The sequence below is a fragment of the Prionailurus bengalensis genome, chromosome A2 (genome assembly GCF_016509475.1).
Source record: "Prionailurus bengalensis isolate Pbe53 chromosome A2, Fcat_Pben_1.1_paternal_pri, whole genome shotgun sequence".
Classification (NCBI taxonomy): domain Eukaryota; kingdom Metazoa; phylum Chordata; class Mammalia; order Carnivora; family Felidae; genus Prionailurus; species Prionailurus bengalensis.
The window spans coordinates 18,409,937-18,433,112 of record NC_057348.1 but is presented as its reverse complement, the minus strand read 5'-3'; the positions used below and the strand labels follow the sequence as shown (position 1 = coordinate 18,433,112).

The 23,176-nt window shown below is 40.0% G+C and overlaps 1 protein-coding gene and 1 pseudogene across 4 annotated transcripts in view; one reads left to right on the top strand and one right to left on the bottom strand.

Annotated features, from left to right (window-relative positions):
* QRICH1 (glutamine rich 1) overlaps positions 1-23,176 on the top strand; it is a 53,717-nt gene that overhangs the window by 758 nt on the left and 29,783 nt on the right. The window contains exons 1-3 of one of the 4 annotated variants that reach the window (XM_043590351.1): positions 25-76; positions 805-864; positions 9,205-9,534. In XM_043590351.1, coding sequence (XP_043446286.1) covers positions 9,226-9,534 — 309 coding nt within the window. In that variant the 5' untranslated portion in view covers positions 25-76; positions 805-864; positions 9,205-9,225. Of the gene's footprint in view, positions 1-24; positions 77-804; positions 865-2,925; positions 3,038-9,204; positions 9,535-23,176 lie in introns of those variants that run through there. The other 3 variants (XM_043590352.1, XM_043590349.1, XM_043590350.1) reach the window with 3 other exon arrangements.
* Positions 11,353-11,480, bottom strand: LOC122488772 (annotated as a pseudogene).

The following is a 23,176-nucleotide window of genomic DNA, read 5'->3' as shown; positions in this document are numbered from 1 at the left end:
CGTTCTTCTGGAAGAATGCAGTGACTTGAGGCCAATGTGCGGGAAAGGTGCTGCCCTGTTTCTGAAACAGAGCCCTGTAGGTTTGTGAGGGCAGCGAGCCCCTTCGAGTTTCCTCACCTTGTTCTGGTGCTTTGTGCTGGAGAGGGAAGGTTAATCCTTTAAGGCCTTTCGGCGGTACTTGCTTTCTTGTCATTGGAAAGTAATTCTTCCATAAGCGCAATTCCTACACGTCACCTCTGTGCGCTCCGGAAGGGGATCCTCTTCTGTGGACGTGAAACTACCCGAGCTCTAAATGCCACTTTAAATCCTTAAATGCAACCTTTTCTTCTGTGTAGGTGGGAGGGGCTTACTTGTACTCTGTTAGACTAAGGGAGGGCCCCGCATTCGCGCAGCCAAAAAGTTGCCCAGGACAAAATTGGAACGACCTGAGAATCTGCTTTGCCTTCTTGTGTTATTACACAGTTCCCCAACAGAAATTTCTAAAATCTGTTCATGTATTACTACAAAAGTCACTTTTGATGTAGAATTTCAATCCTTTTCAGCTTTTTGTTTTGTTTTAGTTCCAGTGCTAGGGGAGTTCTAGGTTTGTTCTAGAGAAAAATGCACTTCTTTTTTCTAAAACAAGACATCAGTTTTACAGTCTCGCCTAATGAAGTTTAAGGAAAACGGAGCTAAGGGCAAGTAAAATTAGGAAATCTGATAATGATGGGGTAGTTCTTTTTAATATACTGTATTTTAAGAACAAAGTTAAAATTTAAAAAGAGGCTGAGGATGGAAAGAACTTCTTTGTTCTATCTTCTTCAGAATGTTACAAGTCTTAAGAACTCAGGACAAGCAGCAGAAATACATGCAACATGGTGACTGGTGAGTTAAAATCATTCATATGCTGAAAATATGTGTGCAGTCTTTTTCCTAGTAATATTGAAACATTACAAGTCCTGCCAATCATTCTGGGTGCTGTCTGACAGAAACTGCTAAGTGCTGGAAAATTGAAGATGGGGGAGAACTGCATCTTTGAATCCAGTAACAGTTTACTGCTTGAACAATTTTCTTCTCTTGAAGTGTAAGCCAGCGCAACTTTCAGGTTTTAGCATGAGGACACACCAGCTTTTCTAAGGAACTTAAATGATTGAAATAAAAGCAGTGAAGTTTAAGATGCACTTAAAATTTAAATATACCTTTTAGGCCTGCTTGTTCCGGAACATCTTTGTTTTTAACTATTAAATTTGAGATCTGTCTTTTAAGTTGGTATTTGTAGATAATATTTTTTTGTAAGCTCATTAACTTCAATTTGCCTATTAAGAGATGTCCTACTTCCAGCCTTCTGTGATGAATAGTTTGTGTACCTCTCAGGAACCTTTTGCCTTTCCACCTCCCCTTTCCAATTTTATGTTGCCATTTCACAGAAAAGATCAAATAATGGTTCATGTTTTTTGTGGATTTGAATTGCTCCAAAAAGGTAACCAAATGTCAGGGGCTCTAGGTGTCTATCATGACAGCTTCAGAATCAAGGATCTCTTCCCTCAAGCTTGCATGGTTTTAATTTAATCAATTGTGTTTTGTCCTCCGTGTGCCATGCTTGCTTGTCTACTTTTTAAATGGCGACCCTTTATTGGCAGAGGTCTTTTATTTCTCAACCTTAGAATGAGATGTTACACAAACACCTGTTCTTTTGTGTTACTTTGTACTTAGTTGCCCTGATTTTGTTACAGATGTTTTAAGTCTTCTCCAGGCTTTGCTTAAATGCTTCATTTGTCACACTGGATTGTGATTTCTGGTTGTGGCTGCATGAAGAAATGATAGATTAACTTCTTGCTTTGCTGAAAAGGGGAAAAGAATGAACCTTTGATGTCACACTTGAGGCTAGAGCAAAATTGTAGGTAGAGCTTGTGGGCTGTATCAGAAAGCTTTTTTTGCTTTTTGAAATATCTATCAGTAAATTCAGATGATCTGTATAAAATTTAATGAAAAGTTATAAGGTGAACCACTGTGTAACTATCACCTCTTCAAGAAATAGAACAGTGCCAGCCCCCTGCACCCTTCATGGGTCCCTTCCTGGTCATAGCTTCTCAACCACTAGAGATAATTACAATTCTGACTTCTGTGATAATCACATTCTTTATTTTTCTTTTTATTTACCACCTTCATAGCCCTCGATGTAGTTTTATTTGCTTTTGAATTTTTGTAAGTGGAATCATGCTGTATTTTATGGTTTCCTTCTTTCAGCATTGTGAAATTCATCCATGTTGTGTGCAGCTGTAGTTCGTTTATTCCTGTTTCTTTATAGTATTCAGCTGTGTGACTATACCATAATTTATTTATCTATCGATTTTACTATTGATAGACATCTAGATTCCTTCCAGTTTGCAACTGTTACAAACAATGAACATTCTTGTATAAGTACCTTTGTATATGTGTGTATCATATACCTAGGGGTAGATTGCTGAGTTATGTGGAAAGGATATTGTCAGCTTTATTAGTTAATGCAAATGGTTGTGCCAGTTTACAGCCCATTGATCTTTGGTGGGAATGTAAATTTATGTTTCTGGTTGAAAGTGTGTTGTCCAAAAATAGAACCATGGCAAAAATGCCCCTAAATCAGGGTCTCCTCTGGTAAAAGTATGGAACAGGTGAATGGCCCAATGAGATAATAGCTATCACAAACCCTGTATTGGGTTAGTATCTTTAAGAATAGAGATGTATCTCCCAATTTGCTTCTTTGAAATGACTCTTTATGTTAATTGGAACAAATGTGACTGTAATTCCTTAAAGTAGAAATTGATTTCTTTTTTAATGTGAATGTGTTCTTCAAACCAGATTTAAAAAGCTATGAGGAGCTATTGCTAGAGTAGATGCGAACGAACCATAAGAGGGGCCCGAGAACCTGACTGGGTAAACAGGAAGAGGCAGGGCTCTGAGGCAGCTCAGAGTTTCTTCTCTTAGTCCATCTCATATTCAAGACCCACTTTGTGGAGCTGCATGGGGAGCTGGGAAGAGGTATCAGAAATTTGAGGAGACCCAAGAAAGGATGATTCTGGTGAGTACTTAGGCCTTCCCTTAGAACATAAATTGAAAAAAATTCGCGAAGAGACTTATGAAAATGTAATAGATTGTTGCTTTGGAATAACCTTTGTTCATCATATCTTCTTGTGTTCTAGTGATAAAATAATAAAAGTAATGATCACTTTGATACATTGAGGGCCTAAATCTGTGTCAGGCACTGTACTAAGCTCCTACTAGAAGGTGGTGTAGGGGAACTACTAGTGATTAATGGGTGCATACAAGTGAAAATTTCCTAGGCCTGTTGGTATGGGATTTACATATTGTTTTGCAAAGCAGCTATTCTTAAAAGTATTCAGAAGCAAATGCTTGTTTACAGACTCCCCTACACCAATGAGGTCCCAAGTGTTTTCCTCTCTTCCCTTTTCTAATGCCCAGAAATTGGGAGTACTCAACTCTCCCTCCAGCTTCGTGTTTTTCTGAAGTATTTTAATTATTCTGTTTATTTACTGCTCCCACCAAGCCTTTGACTTGGAGCTAATTAAGAATCTTGCTTCTTTGAAAGGAGTTTCATTAAGTTTATCCATTTCTGTATTACCAAGGCTCACCCTTGTGTTTCTTGTGAGCAGCATCTTGAAGAAGTTAACAGTTTTCATTATTATGCAAACTTATGGTGCTTGATGATTTTGTTTTTTAAGAGTTTCAGATTTTGAGGGGAAAAGCACGCTGTGATCAGCCAGAATTGTTGTGTGTGTTACTGTTATTGTGGTAAATCACTGTGTAAAAGTATTACTTTTTAATTTTCTTTTGGTTTAATATAAATTGTGGAAAATACAGGAGAGTATTCGACAGGAAGAAATTTAAGTCCTCTGATTCTACCACCAAGGCATAACTACTGTTAGCATTTAGATGCAGTTTTTTTGGTTTTTTTTTCTCTCATATGGGTAAATAATACTGGTATATGTAAATAAAATTGTGTTGTTTCCTTTTTCACACATAATGTGCTTCTGTGTTGTTAAATTTAAACAAGCAAACATGTTCAGGGGGCAAGGAATCTTCCAGGTATTAACATCCTTTTTTTTTTTTTTTTTTTTTTTTTAAGCTACCATGTTAAAGAAAGATCTGTAGAATTACACTAAATCCTTAGGAGACTTTATATGAAATTTGGCATATAATAACAGTGGCATAGCAAGTCAGTGGGCAAAGGAATTTCAATAATTCAATAAATGATACAGGAGGGACAAGTTGTTTTTGGAAAAAATATAGTTAGACTTTTACCTATACAAAATAAATTTTAAATGGATCAAAGCATTTTATTAAAAAATTACACTGGAAATTAAAAAATTGTAGGTGAATAATGACCTGATTTTAATGGTAGGGAGGACTTTTTTGGAGCATAAAAAAGAAGAAACCATCACCACTATTGAAAATGTGTTTAATCTCTCTCTCTCTCTCTCTCTCTCTTTTTCCTTTTAACTCACTGATTAACCTAAAATATTTAAATATATTTCTGAAGCTTTCCCTCCATCGCGCCTTGTAAGCATCACTTTTGTGTCTGGTCAAATGCTGACTAAGTGTACTTTCATTATTGGGGTGTGTCAGTCTGGTGGATAGTGCCAAGTGAGCAGGTTAAAAGGACAAGAAATGAAGCCATGTGTGTTGTAGTCTGTATGAATGGGCAGATTGGAATGTTCTTCCAAATTGACCTTTTCTATTAAATTTTTAAGTACTCCAGGGTGTTCCTGGATGGCTCAAGTCAGTAAATCGTGCAACTCTTGATCTCTGGGTTGTTTGTTGAGTTCAAGCCCCACATTGGGTGTAGAGATCACTGAAAATAAAATCTTAAAAAATTTTTTTTTTAGGTTCTCCATTGAATCCGTTATTGGTTAATATTTTTTAGCTACCTCTGATTTCAGTGGCTCTCAAGTGATTATGTGGATTTGTACAGAGTTGGTGAAGAACCTTCTAGGGGCTTAGTGAAAGAAAAAAGCAATGGGAATTGGGAAGCAATGGCTGCTTCTGCTTGAAGCTCCACTGACAGGCTCTAAGCTTGGAACGCTGCAGAGTGTGTTATACTTTGTAGTTTAAACTGCTTAAAATACAGAAGGTGTTTTTATCATAAATTATTTCAAATATTTTCACAAGGATACAGAATAGAATGAATACCTGTTAATGACCTTTTATCAACAGTTTCTAAGTTTTATAGAATTTTACCTACTTCAGGCTGTTGGTGTTCTGTGTGTGTGTGTGTGTGTGTGTGTGTGTGTTTAACGAAAGCTTAAAGAATGAACTTTGAGGCTTTATAGAAGATACATTTCCAAGCTTTTATTCCATTTCTGGGAGCTGACTATTCATCTATTCATCTATCTTACTTGTCGTTACTGGAATAAATTTATAGCTGGATTAGATTTTCTTATAGTGACTTTTTTTTAAGGTAGTATTCTGGAAATACAGGATTTGTTTGGAGGAGAATGGTTTTATCATCTTTGGAACCTGGATTTTTTTTTTTTTTAATTTTTTTTTTTTTTCAACGTTTATTTACCTTTGGGACAGAGAGAGACAGAGCATGAACGGGGGGGGGGGGGGGGCAGAGAGAGAGGGAGACACCGAATCGGAAACAGGCTCCAAGCTCTGAGCCATCAGCCCAGAGCCCGACGCGGGGCTCGAACTCACGGACCGCGAGATCGTGACCTGGCTGAAGTCGGACGCTTAACCGACTGCGCCACCCAGGCGCCCCAGAACCTGGATTTTTTAAACAAATATGTCCTGAGTTTAATTTGGTATGAAATGCTGTGTTCTAAAAGATTGATTAATTACAGGCTGTATTCAACTTTGCTAAATGTTTGTCGAAAATAGAGGATGTGGTATGGGGGCGCCTGGGTGGCTCAGTCAGTTGAGCATTTGACTCTTGATTTTGGCTCAGGTTATGATCCCAGGGTTATGGAATCAAGCCCCGGGTCTGGCTGAGCATGAAGCCTGCTTTGGAGTCTCTCTCCCTTGCCCCTCTCCCCCGCTCGTGCTTGCTCTCTCAAATAAAAAAAAAAATTTCTTTAATTAAAAAATAGAGGACATGGCACTTTAATTTCTTAATCTTAGTGGGAGGTCTAGAGATACTCTAAAATTAGTAAGTCTATATATAAATAAAGGTTTGAAGGTATGAAAGTGAACATTGGCAAAAATAACAATGAGATTGGCAGGGGTTGGTGAGAGGAGGGTGATTTAAAAGCCCTAAACTTACTTTTCCTGAAGGACAGGTCAGTGTTTCAAATTGGTAGATCAACAAAGCATACTTAGGTGTTTTTTTTTTTTTTTTTTTTTTCTATACTGTTTGATGAATATTTTTTCCTTAGAAAATGGATGTGTTACTTTTACTGCCCCCCCCCCCCCCAAAGAAACAAAAATAAAAAAACTAGTTGTAATTCTACCCTGGAAACTGAAGAAAATTTGTTTCTAGGAAAAGAGTTAGTGTAGTCCTCCTTTATATTTAATATTAGACTTCAGATAAAGCTTAAGCATCCTCATTAGTGAAACTTGAAAGAGTGAAGGAAAATAAGTCACTAGGAAGTTTCTAGGGACTGCCTTTACCAAGCAATATTTGTGTGAAGGTTTTCTGATTCTATTAACTTATTTTGCAATTTTTTTGGTTCTTAATGGTGTGTATTTCTTTTCTCCCAGATTTGAGACAAAAAAATGTTTTGCCCCATGGTTACCCATATTTTTTTAAAAAATTGCTTTGACACAGTAGCGATGATTCCAGTGCAGACAGTCTTCAGAATTCGGTGTCAGTGTTTTATGGGAATGTAATTGTTGAAAATAAATTTGGGGAAGTGTAAATTTCAATTGACCTCTGCCATTCTTCTGTAATGGAGGTAGAAAATTGAAATATGTACCAGCATGGTACAGAATCAGTTAATTGCTATTCATATAGCTCTTCTTTGTCCCTTTTTGAGCAGAAGGGTAGATGTGATGAGGTATTTAGAGTCACATGTGAATTTTGTGATGTTATTGGGTCTATATTATGAGAGATGCCTTCTTCAGAAGGAAATTCTAGTCATGATGCTCTTATCAGAAGGGAGATTTGACACATTCTGTGCCAGTGTGGTGAGTGATTGTGGGTCACCTACAGTGGAATGGCCTGCTCTGAATAGGTAACAGAAGGATGGGGTGTTTGGCCTTGGTGATACTCTTATTCACTTGTATCATGGCCATTGTTGAGAGCTTAATTTTGAAGTCTTACAGCAGACCTCCTAATTTTCAACTCCCCTGCAGCAGAGAGAAAGAAGGGAGAACTGAGCAAGGCAAGTGGTCAAGAAGAGAAGTGGGAAAGGGACAAACGAGTTGTATTTCAGGAGATTAGAGGTCTTCAACAAAGATTTTAACTTTGCAGTCACCTGGCCTGTGCTTGCTTTTCTTTGCACTGTATTGCGTTGGGGTGTCCTGAGATGTAGAGGCTCTCCTCAGAGTAGTGGGTTAAGGTTTGATTTTAGGCAGGATAAGGTATATGTGCTCTTCTTTATTTATGGAGAAATATATTTGCAATGTATTATATGCATCGTTATAAAAGATTTACTGTTGTGTCAACTATGTAGGGAAAGCACCCAAATATAACTTGTATACTATACTTAGAGTGTCCCACAGAAATGTTGCCAGTGTTAGTAACTTAATAGCAGTAAGGATCATATGTTTTCTCTGGTCTCACGCTTGTCTTGGATATATAGGCCGTTTTCCCAGGGTGTATACTGACCATTTACCAGGAGAAGGCTTAACATTTATAATTGTAACTTACAGATGTTACAGGAACAAAGAGCCATAATCCTTCTTGTTCTACATTGAATTGCAAATGTAACATATACATATACACGTACATATACATATGAAGCACCTACCATGTGTCAGCCATCTGAGAGGATCAGGACACAGTCTTGTGTGCCAGGAGTTTAGAGCCAGGTGGAAGAGATAAGATGATTACCCATATGCCTTATATCTGTAACATAAGGCAGAACATCTGGGCAGTGAAAGAGAGACTGATATTCCTAGTGTTGATGCCTTTCTAGTCTTCTAGCCTTTCTTTGATGGTTCAGGGAAACAAATAACTTTTCCATTTGCGATTGATAAGAGTCCTTTCTGGCAAAAACGTTCACTTGGTTTGTGTGACACTCATACCCTGCTGCTGCTTTTGTTCTGGAGGTGGTTCTGATCCAGAGGAGAGGGAATAATATGAAATCAGCAGTGGCAGGCAACTAATAGTCCGTAGATAGATTGCATGGTTGTCCCCCAGGTAGTTGAGAATTACTATCCACCCCTGCAGATTAATTCTTAGGGTAAATACCCTGATGAAAAATTTGCAGAATTGATTTCTGAGTTTTAGGAGTGACCTAGTTATTTAAAGCACTATTCAACTTTACCCACTAATTTTAATATTAGTTAGCACTTATATAGTACTGTCTGTGTCAGGTACTTTTCTCAGAGTTTTATATTTAATCTTCATGTCAACTCTGTAAGGTAAATACTATTTTATTTATCCCCATTTTATACACAAAACCAAGGTTAACTAACTTGTCTAGTGTTTCAAAGCTAAAGAGAGATTGAGCTGAGATTTGAACCCAGGCAAGCCAGCTCCAAAATCCATGCTTCTGACAAGTAAGCTATGCTACAAAACAATGTGAGCAATATATGGCAAACTGGGATTTTTGGTGTTTCTGGTGGGAGATGAAGTATATATCCCCTTTTTCTCAGGTCTTGCTATAGCTAAGTGGCATACATGTTTTTACTATAGGACATAGTTGGCGGTGGAAATTGAACATGTCACTAGGAATCCCTGCTCCTGGCTTCCTTGGTCGTCCTCTCTGTGATGATCACAATAGTTTTGCATGTGACTTTTATTGTCCAGTGCTTGGCTCTGCAGAGAAGATGGCATTGGCCTAGTGCTGGGTGGAGAGTGTGTTTTCAGCCTGTTTCATCCAGTACTGTGACGCATGCCTTTGTTTTTTGTTTTCAGTGTGATAGTTTAAGAAATGTTTATAGAAGCAATTTTTAAACATGGGTAACTTAAAAAAAATAAGGTGGTATAATAAATTACTGTATTTTGGATTCCTGTATACAGCTGCCCTGAATATTCGCAAAAGTGATTGATTGCTGTGTGCATTTCAAAATACGAAAACAATAGCATAATTTTGACTTCTGACCATTTATTTTTATTTCTAGGAACCCTAAGGACTCTGCAATATGAATAATTCTCTGGAGAACACCATTTCCTTTGAAGAGTACATCCGAGTAAAGGCGCGGTCTGTCCCGCAGCACAGGATGAAGGAATTTCTGGACTCACTAGCCTCTAAGGGGCCAGAAGCCCTTCAGGAGTTCCAGCAGACAGCTACCACTACCATGGTGTACCAACAGGGTGGGAACTGCATTTATACAGACAGCACCGAAGTGGCTGGGTCTTTACTTGAACTTGCCTGTCCAGTCACCACCAGTGTTCAGCCACAAACTCAACAAGAACAGCAGATTCAGGTTCAACAGCCACAGCAGGTTCAGGTAAAAGGGAGATGTTGAGGTGCATCCTATTTAGTAGATTTTATTTGCCATCAGGGTTTTGGTTAGTAGGAACATCACATCTATATACAGATATCTGAGGTTATTTTCACTAAGGGAATATTCTGTGTTTTTTTGAAACATTTTATTTAACACTGGCTTTCATATATAGTACAGACTAAAAATATTTGCAGCTACCATAAACTGAAACGATCACAGATACTTGGCATTTGCTTTGGAGAATTAAACAGTACAGAAATTAGAGGTCTTCTGGGACTGGACTCGGATGTGACATAGCTGTGTGTAACTGAAGCTTCCCTTTTGTCTGTGTCACCCTGGGTAGATCAAGAACATAGGAGGGGCTTATCTTTTCTCATTACTTACAAGCATGACATTTGGAACTTATTTTAAAATGGGTGTGATCTGTTTTCGTGATCTTCCTTTAGTTGTATGGTTCCATGACTCAGGTCACTTGTAGATTTCCAGGTCTTCATTTACTGTTTATAATCCTCAGGAAATAATGCTAATTGATAATGAGCTTACAGAAAGAGGAGGAACTAATAAATTTGCCAAGATTTTAAAAGTGCCTCTTTAGGGGTTCCTCATATGAAACTAACAGTATGCTCCATTTACAAATGCTCCTTTCTTGCTATTGTCTCTTGTGGTTCTATTTCATTTTGCCCTCGATGCTTTTTCCACTAAGAATTGGAAAGGGAGTAGAATGTGACTGAGGGGCAAGAGGGTGGAGAGGTGTATCTGGTGAGATAGAAGGCGCCTTTACTCCTTAGGGATGCAGACAGGTATATTGGAAGAACATGGGTCTGGAGTTGTATTCTTGGGTTTAGATCTGGCTTGACATGATGTAAATTTTTCAGCTCTAGGTTTTTCATCTATTAAATAGGGATAATACTGTTTAGTGAGACTGAATGAGATAATAGACCAGAAAACATCTGGCACACAGAGGAATGCAGTCATTGTTTATTCCATTCTTTGTAAGGAAGGAGGGCAGGGTACAGGAAAGGTAGATAAGAGAAAGCTGGCTTTTTGGTTTAAGAAATTATTCTGCTGTTATTTACAGCTTGGACTTCTTTTTTCATAAGATTAAATGGTTTGGGATGGGGCATCTGGCAGGTTCAGTTGGTAGAGCATGCGGAGCATGTGACTCTTGATCTTGGGATCATGAGTTCAAGCCCCACATGGATGTAGAACTTACTTTAAAAAAAAAAAAAAAAGGAAGGGGGTACCTAGATGGCTCAGTTGGTTTAGTGTCTAACTCGATTTCAGCTCAAGTCACAATCTCACAGTTTGTGGGATCGAGCCCCAAATCAGGCTCTGCACTGACATCATGGAGCCTGCTTGGGATTCTCCCTTGCCTTCACTTTCTCTGCCCCTCCCCTGCTCGCACTCACTCTCACTCTCTGTCTCACTCACTCACTCACTCTCAAAAAAAAGTAAACATTTAAATAAAAAAAGGAGGGGGATAAAAGTGGTTTGGGATTTGAGTTTAAAGTGTTTGAGACTTTGTTTTCAAGATGGCTGATTGAAGTCACCTGTTAACTTCATTGGTTCTCCAAAACCCCTGTAAATAAAAGAAGTGTAAATAATAATAAATCCATGAGATAGGTTCAATATGTTGGACTCATAAGAACACATATTTTCTTCATTCTAAGTAACTTAAAAAATACTTTCAAAAAAGTAGTGCTGGAAAAAACAAGTGCCATCAAAAAACCACTAAATCCGGGGTACCCGGGTGGCTCAGTTGGTTGAACATCCAGCTCTTTTTTTTTTTTTTTTAATATGAAATTTATTGTCAAATTGATTTCCATACAACACCCAGTGCTCATCCCAACAGGTGCCCTCCTCCCATCCAAGTACTAACCAGGCCCAACCCTGCTTAGCTTCCGAGATCAGAAGAGATCGGGCGTGTTCAGGGTGGTATGGCCGAAGACCCAACAGGTGCCCTCCTCAATGCCCATCACCCACTTTCCCCTCCCTCCCACCCCCCAGCTTCCGACTCTTGATTTCAGCTCATAATCCTAGGGTTGTGGGATCAAGCCCTGTGTCAGCATAGAGTCTGCTTAAGATTATCTCTCTCCTCCTCTGCCTGTCTCCCCCGCTTGCACAAGCGCTGGCTCTCTCTCAAAAAAAAAAAAAAATCACTAAATCTGAGAAATTGCTAAGAGAGAAAGCAAACAGAATCAGGCAACAGAAGAATTAATGTAAAAGAGAACTTTTAGGGAAGGTGGAATAGTTCTCAGGGTGCTCTAAGCCAAGAAGTTAAGGATACAAAGCAAAATTCTCCCCTGGGGCAACCTCAGTCTCCCACCAGTTGGGACTTGACCAAGGGTGTAGAACACACATTTACATATGTATGTCTGCATATATTATGCGTATAGTTGACCCTGGAACAACATAGGTTTGAACTACACAGGTCCACTTCTATACAAATTTTTTTTGAGAAATACAGTACAGTACTGAAAATTTATCTTATGATATTCTTAATGACATCTTTTTGTGTACTTTATTATTACAATATATAATAGAAATAACGTACAAAATATATGTTGACAGTTTTAGTTATCAGTAAGGTTTCTAATCAACAGGTTTTTAATAGTTAAGTTTCACAGGAGTCAAAAGTTTTATATGTTGATTTCTGATTGCAAAGGAGTTGGTGCCCCTAGTGCCTGCCATGTTCTTCAAGGGTCAGCTGTGATAGATACCAGGTATAGGATGAAGGTGGCTCTTCTAATAGGTGGGGAAAGGATATATTCCATTAGTGCAGTAAGGCAGTCTACTACTCTTCTTGGAAATAAAGTCAGATACCTCTCCTACTACAGACCAGATAGGTGAAAGAGTCAGATAAAAACAAAACAATAAGACCGTTAAAAGACAGTATAGAAAGTCTTTGGAATTCTAGATTGTGGAAAGCCTTCCTAAGGAAGAAAGTAAACTCTGAGATAGCTTTACCCAATCTTTTTTACCCTGAAGGAGTACTTGAAATAATTTTCAGGTCTCAGGGAACCCCTGCATAAATATAACTGTATTTGTGGGCACCTGGGTGGCTGAGTCATTAAGCATCTGATTTTGGCTCAAGTCGTGAGCTTATTGGTGAGTTTGAGTCCCCCATGGAGTGAGCTCACCCTCCCTCTCTGTATCTGTCTCCGCCCGCCCCCCCCCCCCCCCGCCCCTCACTCACTCTCCTCAAAAAAAAATTGCTCTATTTATATATCTCACAGAATATTAGCTTGATCAGCAAGTTAGAGGCATAATAATATTAATAATAACTATCAATGTTCTTTTGATATATTTTTTTGTGGATTTACATTTTGGCCAACTTATTAGGCTGTCTTTTCTTGGTGTGGTTCTCTTCCCCACATAGGTTATCAGATTTTTATTATTATTATTATTATTATTATTATTTTAATTTTATTTTTTAATTTTTAAAATTTACATCCAAAATAGTTAGCATATAGTGAAACAATGATTTCAGGAGTAGATTCCTTAATGTCCCTTATCCATTTAGCCCATCCCCCCTCCCATTTAAAAAATTTTTTTTAATGTTTGTTTATCTTTGAGACAGAGACAGAGTGTGCGTGGGGTAGGGGCAGAGAGAGAGGGAGACACAGAATCTGAAATAGGCTGCAAGCTGTCAGCACAGAGCCCAACGTGGGGCTCAAACTCACAAACTGTGTGTGAGATCACGACTAAGCCGAAGTTGGACACCCAACCAGCTGAGCCACTCAGGTGCCCCTAGGTTATCAGATTTAATTCAAGTTATTAGCGTGTATGTCTTTTTAAAAAAGTTTCCTCCTTGAACATTTTTTGCCTTTTTCAAGTAGTCCATTTCTACCATCTAAGTTGCTGAGATAAGGATTGTGGTATATGGTATGTATGTGCAAGAGTAGTTTTTTTCCCCTCTTTAAAATTAAAAATGACCTTTGAGCCAAGCATTCTTGGACCAAAGGGTAGTTAATCCTAGCTTACCTTTCTTGAGACTGATCTTTCTTTCCTTTTCATAAGTTTTAAATTAAAAACTCTTAAGGCAGTGGCATCTGGGTGGCTCAGTCGGTTAAGCAACCGACTTAGGCTCAGGTCATGATCTCACAGTTTGAGTTCAGGCCCCGCATAGGGCTGCATGCTGACAGCTCAGAGCCTGGAGCCTGCTTCAGATTCTGTGTCTCCCTCTTTCTGTCCCTCCCCCACCTCTCCAAAATAAATAAACGTGAAAAAAAATTGTTTAAAAATAATATATTTTCATTAATAACTGGTTTAAGCCAAATGGGGTTTAGTTTTTCTAAAAGTTGGCTTTGTAGATTAAATAAAATTAAATTGTATTACCTAATGTTACTTACATGGAAATTGACATTGTTATTCTAAAGCTGCCAAAATCATAAGCCACATAATATTAATAAAAATATGGGGCGCCTGGGTGGCGCAGTCGGTTAAGCATCCGACTTTAGCCAGGTCACGATCTCGCGGTCCGTGAGTTCGAGCCCCGCATCAGGCTCTGGGCTGATGGCTCAGAGCCTGGAGCCTGTTTCCAATTCTGTGTCTCCCTCTCTCTCTGCCCCTCCCCCGTTCATGCTCTGTCTCTCTCTGTCCCAAAAATAAATAAAAACGTTGAAAAAAAAATTAAAAAAAAAAATATGAATGGGGCGCCTGGGTGGCTCGGTTGGTTAAGCATCCGACTTCGGTTCAGGTCATGATCTCACGGTCCGTGAGTTCGAGCCCTGCGTCGAGCTCTGTGCTGACCACTCAGAGCCTGGAGCCTGTTTCAGATTCTGTGTCTCCCTCTCTCTCTGCCCCTCCCCTGTTCATGCTCTGTCTTTCTCTGTCTCAAAAATAAATAAACGTTAAAATTAAAAAAAAAAACATGACTGACAATACAACTTTATATAAAATTTTGTAAAAACATTTTTTTCTGAGTGATATCAGAATCAGATATACCTTGCAGTTACAAAATTATTATACACACGTTGGTTTTTTGATATCTTATAGGTCTGTACTTAGTTTAAAAGCATAATTTAAAAAAAAATTTTTTTTTAATGTTTATTTACTTTTGAGAGAGACAGAGACAGAATGCAAGTGGGTTAGGGGCAGAGAGAGAGAGAGACGCAGAATCCGAAGCAGGCTCCAGGCTCCGAGCTGCCAGCACAGAGCCCGATGCGGGGCTTGAACTCACGAGCTGTGAGATCATGACCTGAGCCGAAGTCAGATGCTCAACCGACTGAGCCACCCAGGCGCCCCAAAGCATAATTTTTTTTTATTATTTTTTTATTTTTTTAATTTTTTTTTCAACGTTTTTTATTTATTTTTGGGACAGAGAGAGACAGAGCATGAACGGGGGAGGGGCAGAGAGAGAGGGAGATACAGAATCGGAAACAGGCTCCAGGCTCTGAGCCATCAGCCCAGAGCCCGACGCGGGGCTCGAACTCCCGGACCGTGAGATCGTGACCTGGCTGAAGTCGGACGCTTAACCGACTGCGCCACCCAGGCGCCCCTAAAAGCATAATTTTTGAAACTAAAAATAGCACATGAGGCATAAGGAGGTTAAGTCCTATTTCAGTAGCTAGTATTTGCACCCAAGCTGTTTTAACTTGAGACTGTGCTTCTTTCTAGTGTTTCTAACACACAAAGAACTCTTAGAAAGTAGAAAAAAATAATTAGTAAAAAAAAATGAACAAAGGATATAAGACAATTCATAGAAGAAGAATACAAGTAGTGCTAATAAGCATATCAGAAGATGTTTCTTTAACGTTTATTTTTTTGAGAGAGAAGGAGTGTGAGCCAGGGAGGGGCAGAGAGAGGGAGACACAGAATCCAAAGCAGGCTTCGGGCTCTGAACTGTCAGCACAGAACCCGATGTGGGCCTAAACTCCTGAACCGAGAGATCATGACCTGAGCTAAAGTAAGCCACTCAACCGACTGAGCCACCCAGGTGCTCCAGGAAGTACAAATTTTAAAAGTGAAATACCAGGGGTGCCTGGGTGGCTCAGTCAGTTGAGTGTCCAACTCTTGATTTCGATGTAGGTCATGACCTCGTGGTTCATGAGATGGAGCCCTGCCTTGGGCTCTGCGCTGACAGTGCAGAGCCTGCTTGGGATTCTCTGCTCCTTCCCTGCTCATGGTCTCTCTCTCTCTCAAAATAAAGCAGTAAACATTTTAAATAAATAATAAATGTGAAATGCCATATTTCATTTATTAGGTAGGGTAACATTTATAAAGATTGCACCCAGGGTGGCAAGGGTATGAGAGGATAAATTAGTGTAGTTTTCTTGAAAGTGATTTTGACAATACTTACAAATTTTTTTTTTAAGTATGCATACCATTGGCTTTGCATTTATGTTCACAGATACATGTGTATACAAGGATATTCACTGCTGCACTGCACTTATAATAGTAGTAACACTAGAAACAAGTCACTAAATAAGGGAAATGGTGAATAATGGTACAATTGTAGTGTGTCCTGTGCAGTCAGAGGAATGAGGTAGATCTTTGCCTGTTGACAGGGTAGGATGTGTAACAGATTGCTGAGTGTCAAAACCGGTTTAGTATCACTGATTTTTAACATGTAGAATGTCATGGTCCTTGAATAATAGTAGTAAAGTTCAAAACAGTAACTGGGCTGGGGAGTGGGTTGCTAAGGAGGATAACTTGAATTTTTTATTTTTTGTTTTTATTTTTTAGTTTATTTTTGAGAGAGAGAATGTGCTCATGTGTGCAGCTGAGGGGCAGAGAGAGAGAGAATCCCAAGCCGCCCTGCACTGTCCGCACATAGCCCAATGTAGGGCTCGAACCTGCTAACTGTGAGATCATTACCTGGGCCGAAATCAAGAATCGGATGCTTAACTGACTAAGCCACCCAGATGCCCTGAGAGCTTGAATTTTTCATTAAACATGAACTGCTTTTCTAATGAAAGAAAAGTGTTGTTTGAGAATATTTTGCTTTGAACTTGTATGTACAGAGCAATAGTTCTTAACCTTTTCTTCCCTATCCCAAACATCTTAATGTCTTTTTATTTGTAAAGCCCTTTACTCTAGATGCTTGGGTACAGTAGTGAGCCGACAGAAAGCTCCCTGTATACAGGAGCATACATTATAGCTGGAAGGAGATAGATGGTACGTAAGATAAGAAAAATCTTGTTATATAGTGATAATGCAGAGAAGTGAAAAAAAAGCAGATGGAGGTAACCAGGGTAAGCCCCAATGTGCTCTTGACATTTGAGTTAAGACCAAGGAGAGTTGGCAGATGAGCCACGTGATTATCTGAGGAAAGAGCATTCCAAATCCGAAAGCCCGAAGCCTGCTTATTTAAAAAATGGCAAAAAAGCTGGTGTAACTAGAGTGCACTGAAAGAATGGATGAGGCTAGAGAGGTGACATGTGTATGTACTGAACAGACCTGCCTTTCTCAATTCACGGGTGAAAAGGCTCTTTGCCTCATAGTACAGTTGACTCATGAACAACATGGGGTTAGGGATGTTGATCCCTTGCACAGTTGAAAATCTTCTTATAATTTTTGACTCCCCCAAAACTTAATTGTTTACTGTGGACCCAGAAGCCTTACCGATAACCTTAGTAATCAATTAATAGGTATTTTATATGGTGTATGTATTACATACTGTATTCTTAAAATAAGCTAGAGAAAGTGTTACAAAGAAAACCATAAGGAAGAAAAAATACATTTTCAGTACTATAGTGCGTTTATTGAAAAAAATCTGCATATAAGTGGACCCATGCTGTTCAAACCCAAGTTGTTCAAGGGTCAACTATATTGTGTCTCAACCTGATCCTTTTGATAATAAAAAATTATGTCAGGTGCCTGGGTGATTCAGTCAGTTAAGTATCCAACTCTTGATTTCGGCTCAGGTCATGATCTCACAGTTGTGAGATCGAGCCTCACCGACAGGCTCCATGCTTGGCATTCTTACTTGAGATTCTCTCTCCCTCTCTGTCCGTGCTCCACTCTCTCAAAATAAACAGTAAGAAAAATTAAAAATTAAGTATATATTAATGATATTTAAAACAATATACTGTCTTGAGAGCTCAGGCTGTTTTCTAGATTGCCTTTTTTTTTTTTTTTTTTAATTTTTTTTTTCAACGTTTATTTATTTTTGGGACAGAGAGAGACAGAGCATGAGCGGGGGAGGGGCAGAGAGAGAGGGAGACACAGAATCGGAAACAGGCTCCAGGCTCTGAGCCATCAGCCCAGAGCCCGACGCGGGGCTCGAACTCACGGACCACGAGATCGTGACCTGGCTGAAGTCGGATGTTTAACCGACTGCGCCACCCAGGCGCCCCTAGATTGCTTTTTTTTTAATTATGGCAAAATTAGATTGCCTTTTAAAAAACATCCGTCATCACCTCAGAGAGTTGCCTTTATCCTCTGACTTAATCTGTGCAACACATACCTTGTTGTATGTATACAAAGTAATTACATTCTTAAAACAGTTTTAGTGAATTGGTGAGAGACAGAGGTACATGTTAATTAGAAGAGTAGCTATCTGAATAAGTCTCACTGTGTTCCCTTACTACTAACACATTCACACTTCAGACTACCAAAAGTGTGGTTTTTCTCACATTTCCCAATTCTCTGACACCAGCTGGCTGTCCTGTAATTCAGTCTGACGCTGTCTACTTGGAATTAGCATCAGGTCCCACAAGTTAAGGGATCAATTCCACAAGACTTCCCCCCAGCTCAGACACCAATCACATGTCCCAGGTTACTGTACTTCTGATTGATCATCTATCAGTTGGGGTTCTCCCTACCCCTCCTTAGGTTTCATAATTTGTTAGAACAACTGGCAGAACTCAGGGACATGTTTTCTGGAATATTATATAATAAATGATACAATAGAGGATACAAATGAACAGAATAAAGACATAGAGGGGCCTCTGTCCCTTTGGAGTTTGGGTGTACCACCCTCCTGGCATGTGAGTGTATTCATTGACACACAGTTCCCTGAACCCCCCATACTTTTGGGATTTTTATGGAGCCTACAGCACATGGGTATGATCCATTAGTAAATCAATTTCTAGCCCCTCTTCTTTACAGAGTGGAGCATGGGTTGAAATACCAAGCTCTGTTTTTATTTATTTAAAAAAGTTTTTTGGGGGCGCCTGGGTGGCGCAGTCGGTTAAGCGTCCGACTTCAGCCAGGTCACGATCTCGCGGTCCGTGAGTTCGAGCCCCGCGTCGGGCTCTGGGCTGATGGCTCAGAGCCTGGAGCCTGTTTCCGATCCTGTGTCTCCCTCTCTCTCTGCCCCTTCCCCGTTCATGCTCTGTCTCTCTCTGTCCCAAAAATAAATAAACGTTGAAAAAAAAATAAAATAAAAATAAAAAAGTTTTTTGGGGGGGGCACCTGGGTGGCTCAGGTCAAGATCTCACGGTCTGTGAGTTCGAGCCCTGCATCGGGCTCTGCTGACAAGCTCAGAGCCTGGAGCCTGTTTCAGATTCTGTGTCTCCCTCTCTCTCTGCCCCTCCCTAGCTATTGCTCTGTCTCTCTGTCAAAAATAAACATAAAAAATAATTTAAAAAATTTTTTTTCTTTAATATTTTTATTTATTTTTGAGACAGAGGGAGACACAGAATCCAAAGCAGGCTCCAGGCTCTGAGCTGTCAGCACAGCTCTGAGCTGAAGTTGGACGCTTAACCGACTGAGCCACCCAGGCGCCCCAACCAAACTTTGTTTTGTTTTTTTTTTTGTTTTTTTTTAAAATTTTTTTTAACGTTTTATTTATTTTTGAGAGAGAGACAGACCATGAGTGGGCGAGGGGCAGAGAGAGGGAGACACAGAATCGAAAGTAGGCTCCAGGCTTTGAGCTGTCAGCACAGAGCCCAACATGGGGCTAGAACCATGAACCGCGGTATCATGACCTGAGCTGAAGTCCGCCACTTAACCAACTGAGCCACCCAGGCGCCCCTGAAGGTATCAAACTTTAATCATGGTTTGGTCTTACCAGTGACCAGCCTCCATCCAGGAGCCCTCTAAGAGTTGAATGCATGAATACATCATTAGAATACATGATGCTCCTGGCACTTTTTGTATCACTTAGGAAATTTAACGAAGGTTTTAGGAGCTCCAGTCAGGAACCAGAGAGACCAAAATATGTATTTCTTATTACATAACAGTACCCTACATCTATTTAAGTTAAGGAAGTACCTTCTGAAGGCAAAAACAAGAGCTCCCATGTAAGAGCCTTGACAGTGTGTACAATACTAGAAAAGACCCCAATTTTCCTGTTCCTAGTAGGTTGGCCTGAGCTAGGTGACGGGGATTCATTTGGATCTTCCCTTTCAAGAGCCCTTTTGAGTTGGGTGCTTTCTAAAGCATCCACTTGAAGTTAAATGCATGTGCCAGAGAGAAGGCCTTCTGATGGTGAATCGCAGGTGTTGGGTTTCACTTAGCACCCATAGAATTGCTTGTTTCTTCTCTGCCCTTCTCAGTTCCTACAGGGCAGGAACTGAGGCTTCATACAAGTCTGGTTGGTCAAACTGGCCTCACAAGTGAAGGATACTCTGGGGAAAGAGACCTCTCATCACTTGCTTCTTCTGGTGCTAGAAGTCAAGATCTCAAGGCTTCAGTGGCTCAAAGTGCAACTCTTCCCCGTTTGTCATTTCAACTTTTGTCCCTCTTCCTCTTTTTCTTCTTGTTACACATTTCCTCCATGCTGGATGGTCCCTAACCCCTCATCGTAGTGTGAGCTACTGAGAATGAGGAAAGTTAATTAAGAGCCAGACTTGACTCTGAGACAGAAGAATCTGGTCTGCCTCTGCTACTTTAGATGTGTGTCATCTTAGGCAAGTGATTTAACCACATAGAGTCCATTTCCTTATCTATATCATGAAAATAAAAAGAACTCATATTGTAGTTACTCTGAGGATTACATAAAATACTAGGTTATAAGCACATTGGCACATAGTAATCCTCGGTAAATAAATAATAGTTGCTTTTGTTTTCTTCTTCCACTTCTCATTAATGCCATTCCTACCTATGGCCCCCGTTGCCTTTTAGAGTTTTGAAAAGTATCCAAACATTTATAAATAAGATTCCCACGCTGTTGGTAATATGTCATTTTTATCCCTTTTTTCTTTTAATACATAAACTGTTACAAATGCAGTTCAAATCTCTGATACCCTTCTAAACAACCCCCTTTCCCAAGGTAAAAATACTATTTTAAAGTTTTTAACTTGATGTGATATTTTCTGTATCCATCTGGGTATTGGTTTTTAGTTACAAATATCAGACAGCATTCCCCCTCATCCCCCTCATTTATTCAGAAAAAATTGATTAAAGGATAGCTGTTAACTCAGGGAATTTACGGGAGGGCCAGAGAATGGGTCTTGGAGGCTGTGCATCCAGGAATAGGACTCAGGTCACATTGCAGGACTGTTCTGGCAGAGACCTTCTGCCATACCCCTGGGCCCAGGTCCTTGCCCTACCACAGTCTCTCATTGGGATCTATGCCATCCTGCTCCATTTCTGCCATATTCCTCCACTCTTACCAGAAAATGGAGGTTGTGGTTCCTGCTTCCTCATGTTGTTCCCCTCTGAGTCCAAATTTCATACAGTGTGTCTAATTTGGGAAGCTTTGGTCATATGCCTGCATTCTAGCTGCAGAAGAGGATGTTGGGACAGTGATTCTGGCTTCTGCCTTGAGAGGCAGTGCTCATAATATGATGTGTTCTCCAAACATGGTTTTGCAGCCAAAAACAAGACTACCGTCAGCTATTCTCTCACAGGCACTTTGTGGGCTGATTGGGATCCTGATTGGATTGGTGACCCATTTATTGCTGCCTTTTCTGCCCCTTCATATCCAGCCTTTTGCCCACAGTTAAATCTCTTCCCTACTGTATTTCTAAGTTCATTTATATCATAAGAGTTTGACAGGAGCACCTGGGTGGCCCAGTTGGTTAAGTGTCCGACTTCGGCTCGGGTCCTGATCTCACAGTTTGTGAGTTCAAGCCCCGCATCAGCCTCTGTGCTGACAGCTCAGAACCTGGAGCCTGCCTCGGATTCTGTGTCTCCCTCTCTCTGCCCCTCCTGCTCATACTCTGTCTGTCTGTCTCTCTCTCCCTCTCTCTCAAAAATAAACATTAAAAACTTTAAAACATTAAAAAACATTTAAAAAAACAGAGTTTAGCAAATGTTTAATACTTGGGTAAAGACTACTAGTTTTCAGAAGAGTGTTATTTGAACAGTGAAATTCTGTCAAGGTCCCTAAAGTTTTGCTAGACTAGTTGTTAAAAGGTTTGGTCCTAGGTGTACGATTCCTCACCTAGTCTGGTCTTCTGCCAGCACACTGAGCACTGTCCTTAACCATCCCTCCTCAGTAAGACTCAGAACATGAAATGGAATGTGAGCCACATACGTTGTTGTAAGTTTTCTAGTAGCCTCTCTCGTTTTTTTTTTTTTTTTTTTTTTTTTTTTAAGTAATCCCTACACCCAGTGTGGGGTTTGAACTCGTAACCCTGCGATCAAGAGTAGCATGGTCTTCTGACTGCCAGGCACCCCTAGTAGCCTCTTTTCTAAAGGGAACACAAGAGGTGAAATTGATTTTTTTAATCACATTTTATTTAATCTAATATAGTTTTTCAACATGTGATCAGTATAATATTACTGATAAACTGTTTTGCCCTTCTTTGATACAAATCCTTGAAATCTGGTTATGTTTTGTACTTGTAGCACCTGATTTGTAGCACATCATAGTTTGAATATCTCAAGTGATTGGCAACTACATGTAACTAATGGGTATTGGACCAGTGGAGCTTCAGAGAAATGTAAGAGAAGAATTATTCTTTCTTGTGGAAATAAAATTGTTCATGAGGGGACACCTGGGGGGCTCAGTCAGTTAAGCGACATGCTCCATGCTGCCAATCTGCTGACAGTGCAGAGCCTCCTTGGGTTTGTCTTCCTCTCTTTCTGCCCCTTCCCTGCTTGCTCTCTCAAAAATAAGTAAACTTGGGGCGCCTGGGTGGCGCAGTCGGTTAAGCGTCCGACTTCAGCCAGGTCACGATCTCGCGGTCCGTGAGTTCGAGCCCCGCGTCAGGCTCTGGGCTGATGGCTTGGAGCCTGGAGCCTGTTTCCGATTCTGTGTCTCCCTCTCTCTCTGCCCCTCCCCCGTTCATGCTCTGTCTCTCTCTGTCCCAAAAATAAATAAACGTTGAAAAAAAAAAAAATAAGTAAACTTAAAAAAAAAAAAGTTTAAAATCGTTTATAAGGTGGAATTTGGAAATTGACCTGACACACTCACTGAGTTTATTCTCCTTTAAATATTTTTTTAATGTTTATTTTTTAGAAAGCAAGAGCATGTGCATGTGAGTGGGGTAGGGGCGGGGGGGGGGGGGGGGGGGGGGTTGGGCAGAGGACCTGAAGTGTGCTCTGTACTGACACCAGAAAGCCCCAGGTGGGGCTGGAACTCATGAACTGCAAGATCATGACCTGAGCTGAAGTTCGATGCTTAACTGACTGAGCTACACAGGTGCCCCAGTTTCTTCTTCTTTTTTTTTTCTTTTTTAAAGTATTTTGAGAGAGCAAGCATGAGTGGGGGAGGAGCAGACAGAGAGGAAGAGAGAGAGAATCCTAAATATGTTCTGTGCTGTCAGCACAGAGCCTGATGCAGGGCTTGAACTCACAAACCGTGAGA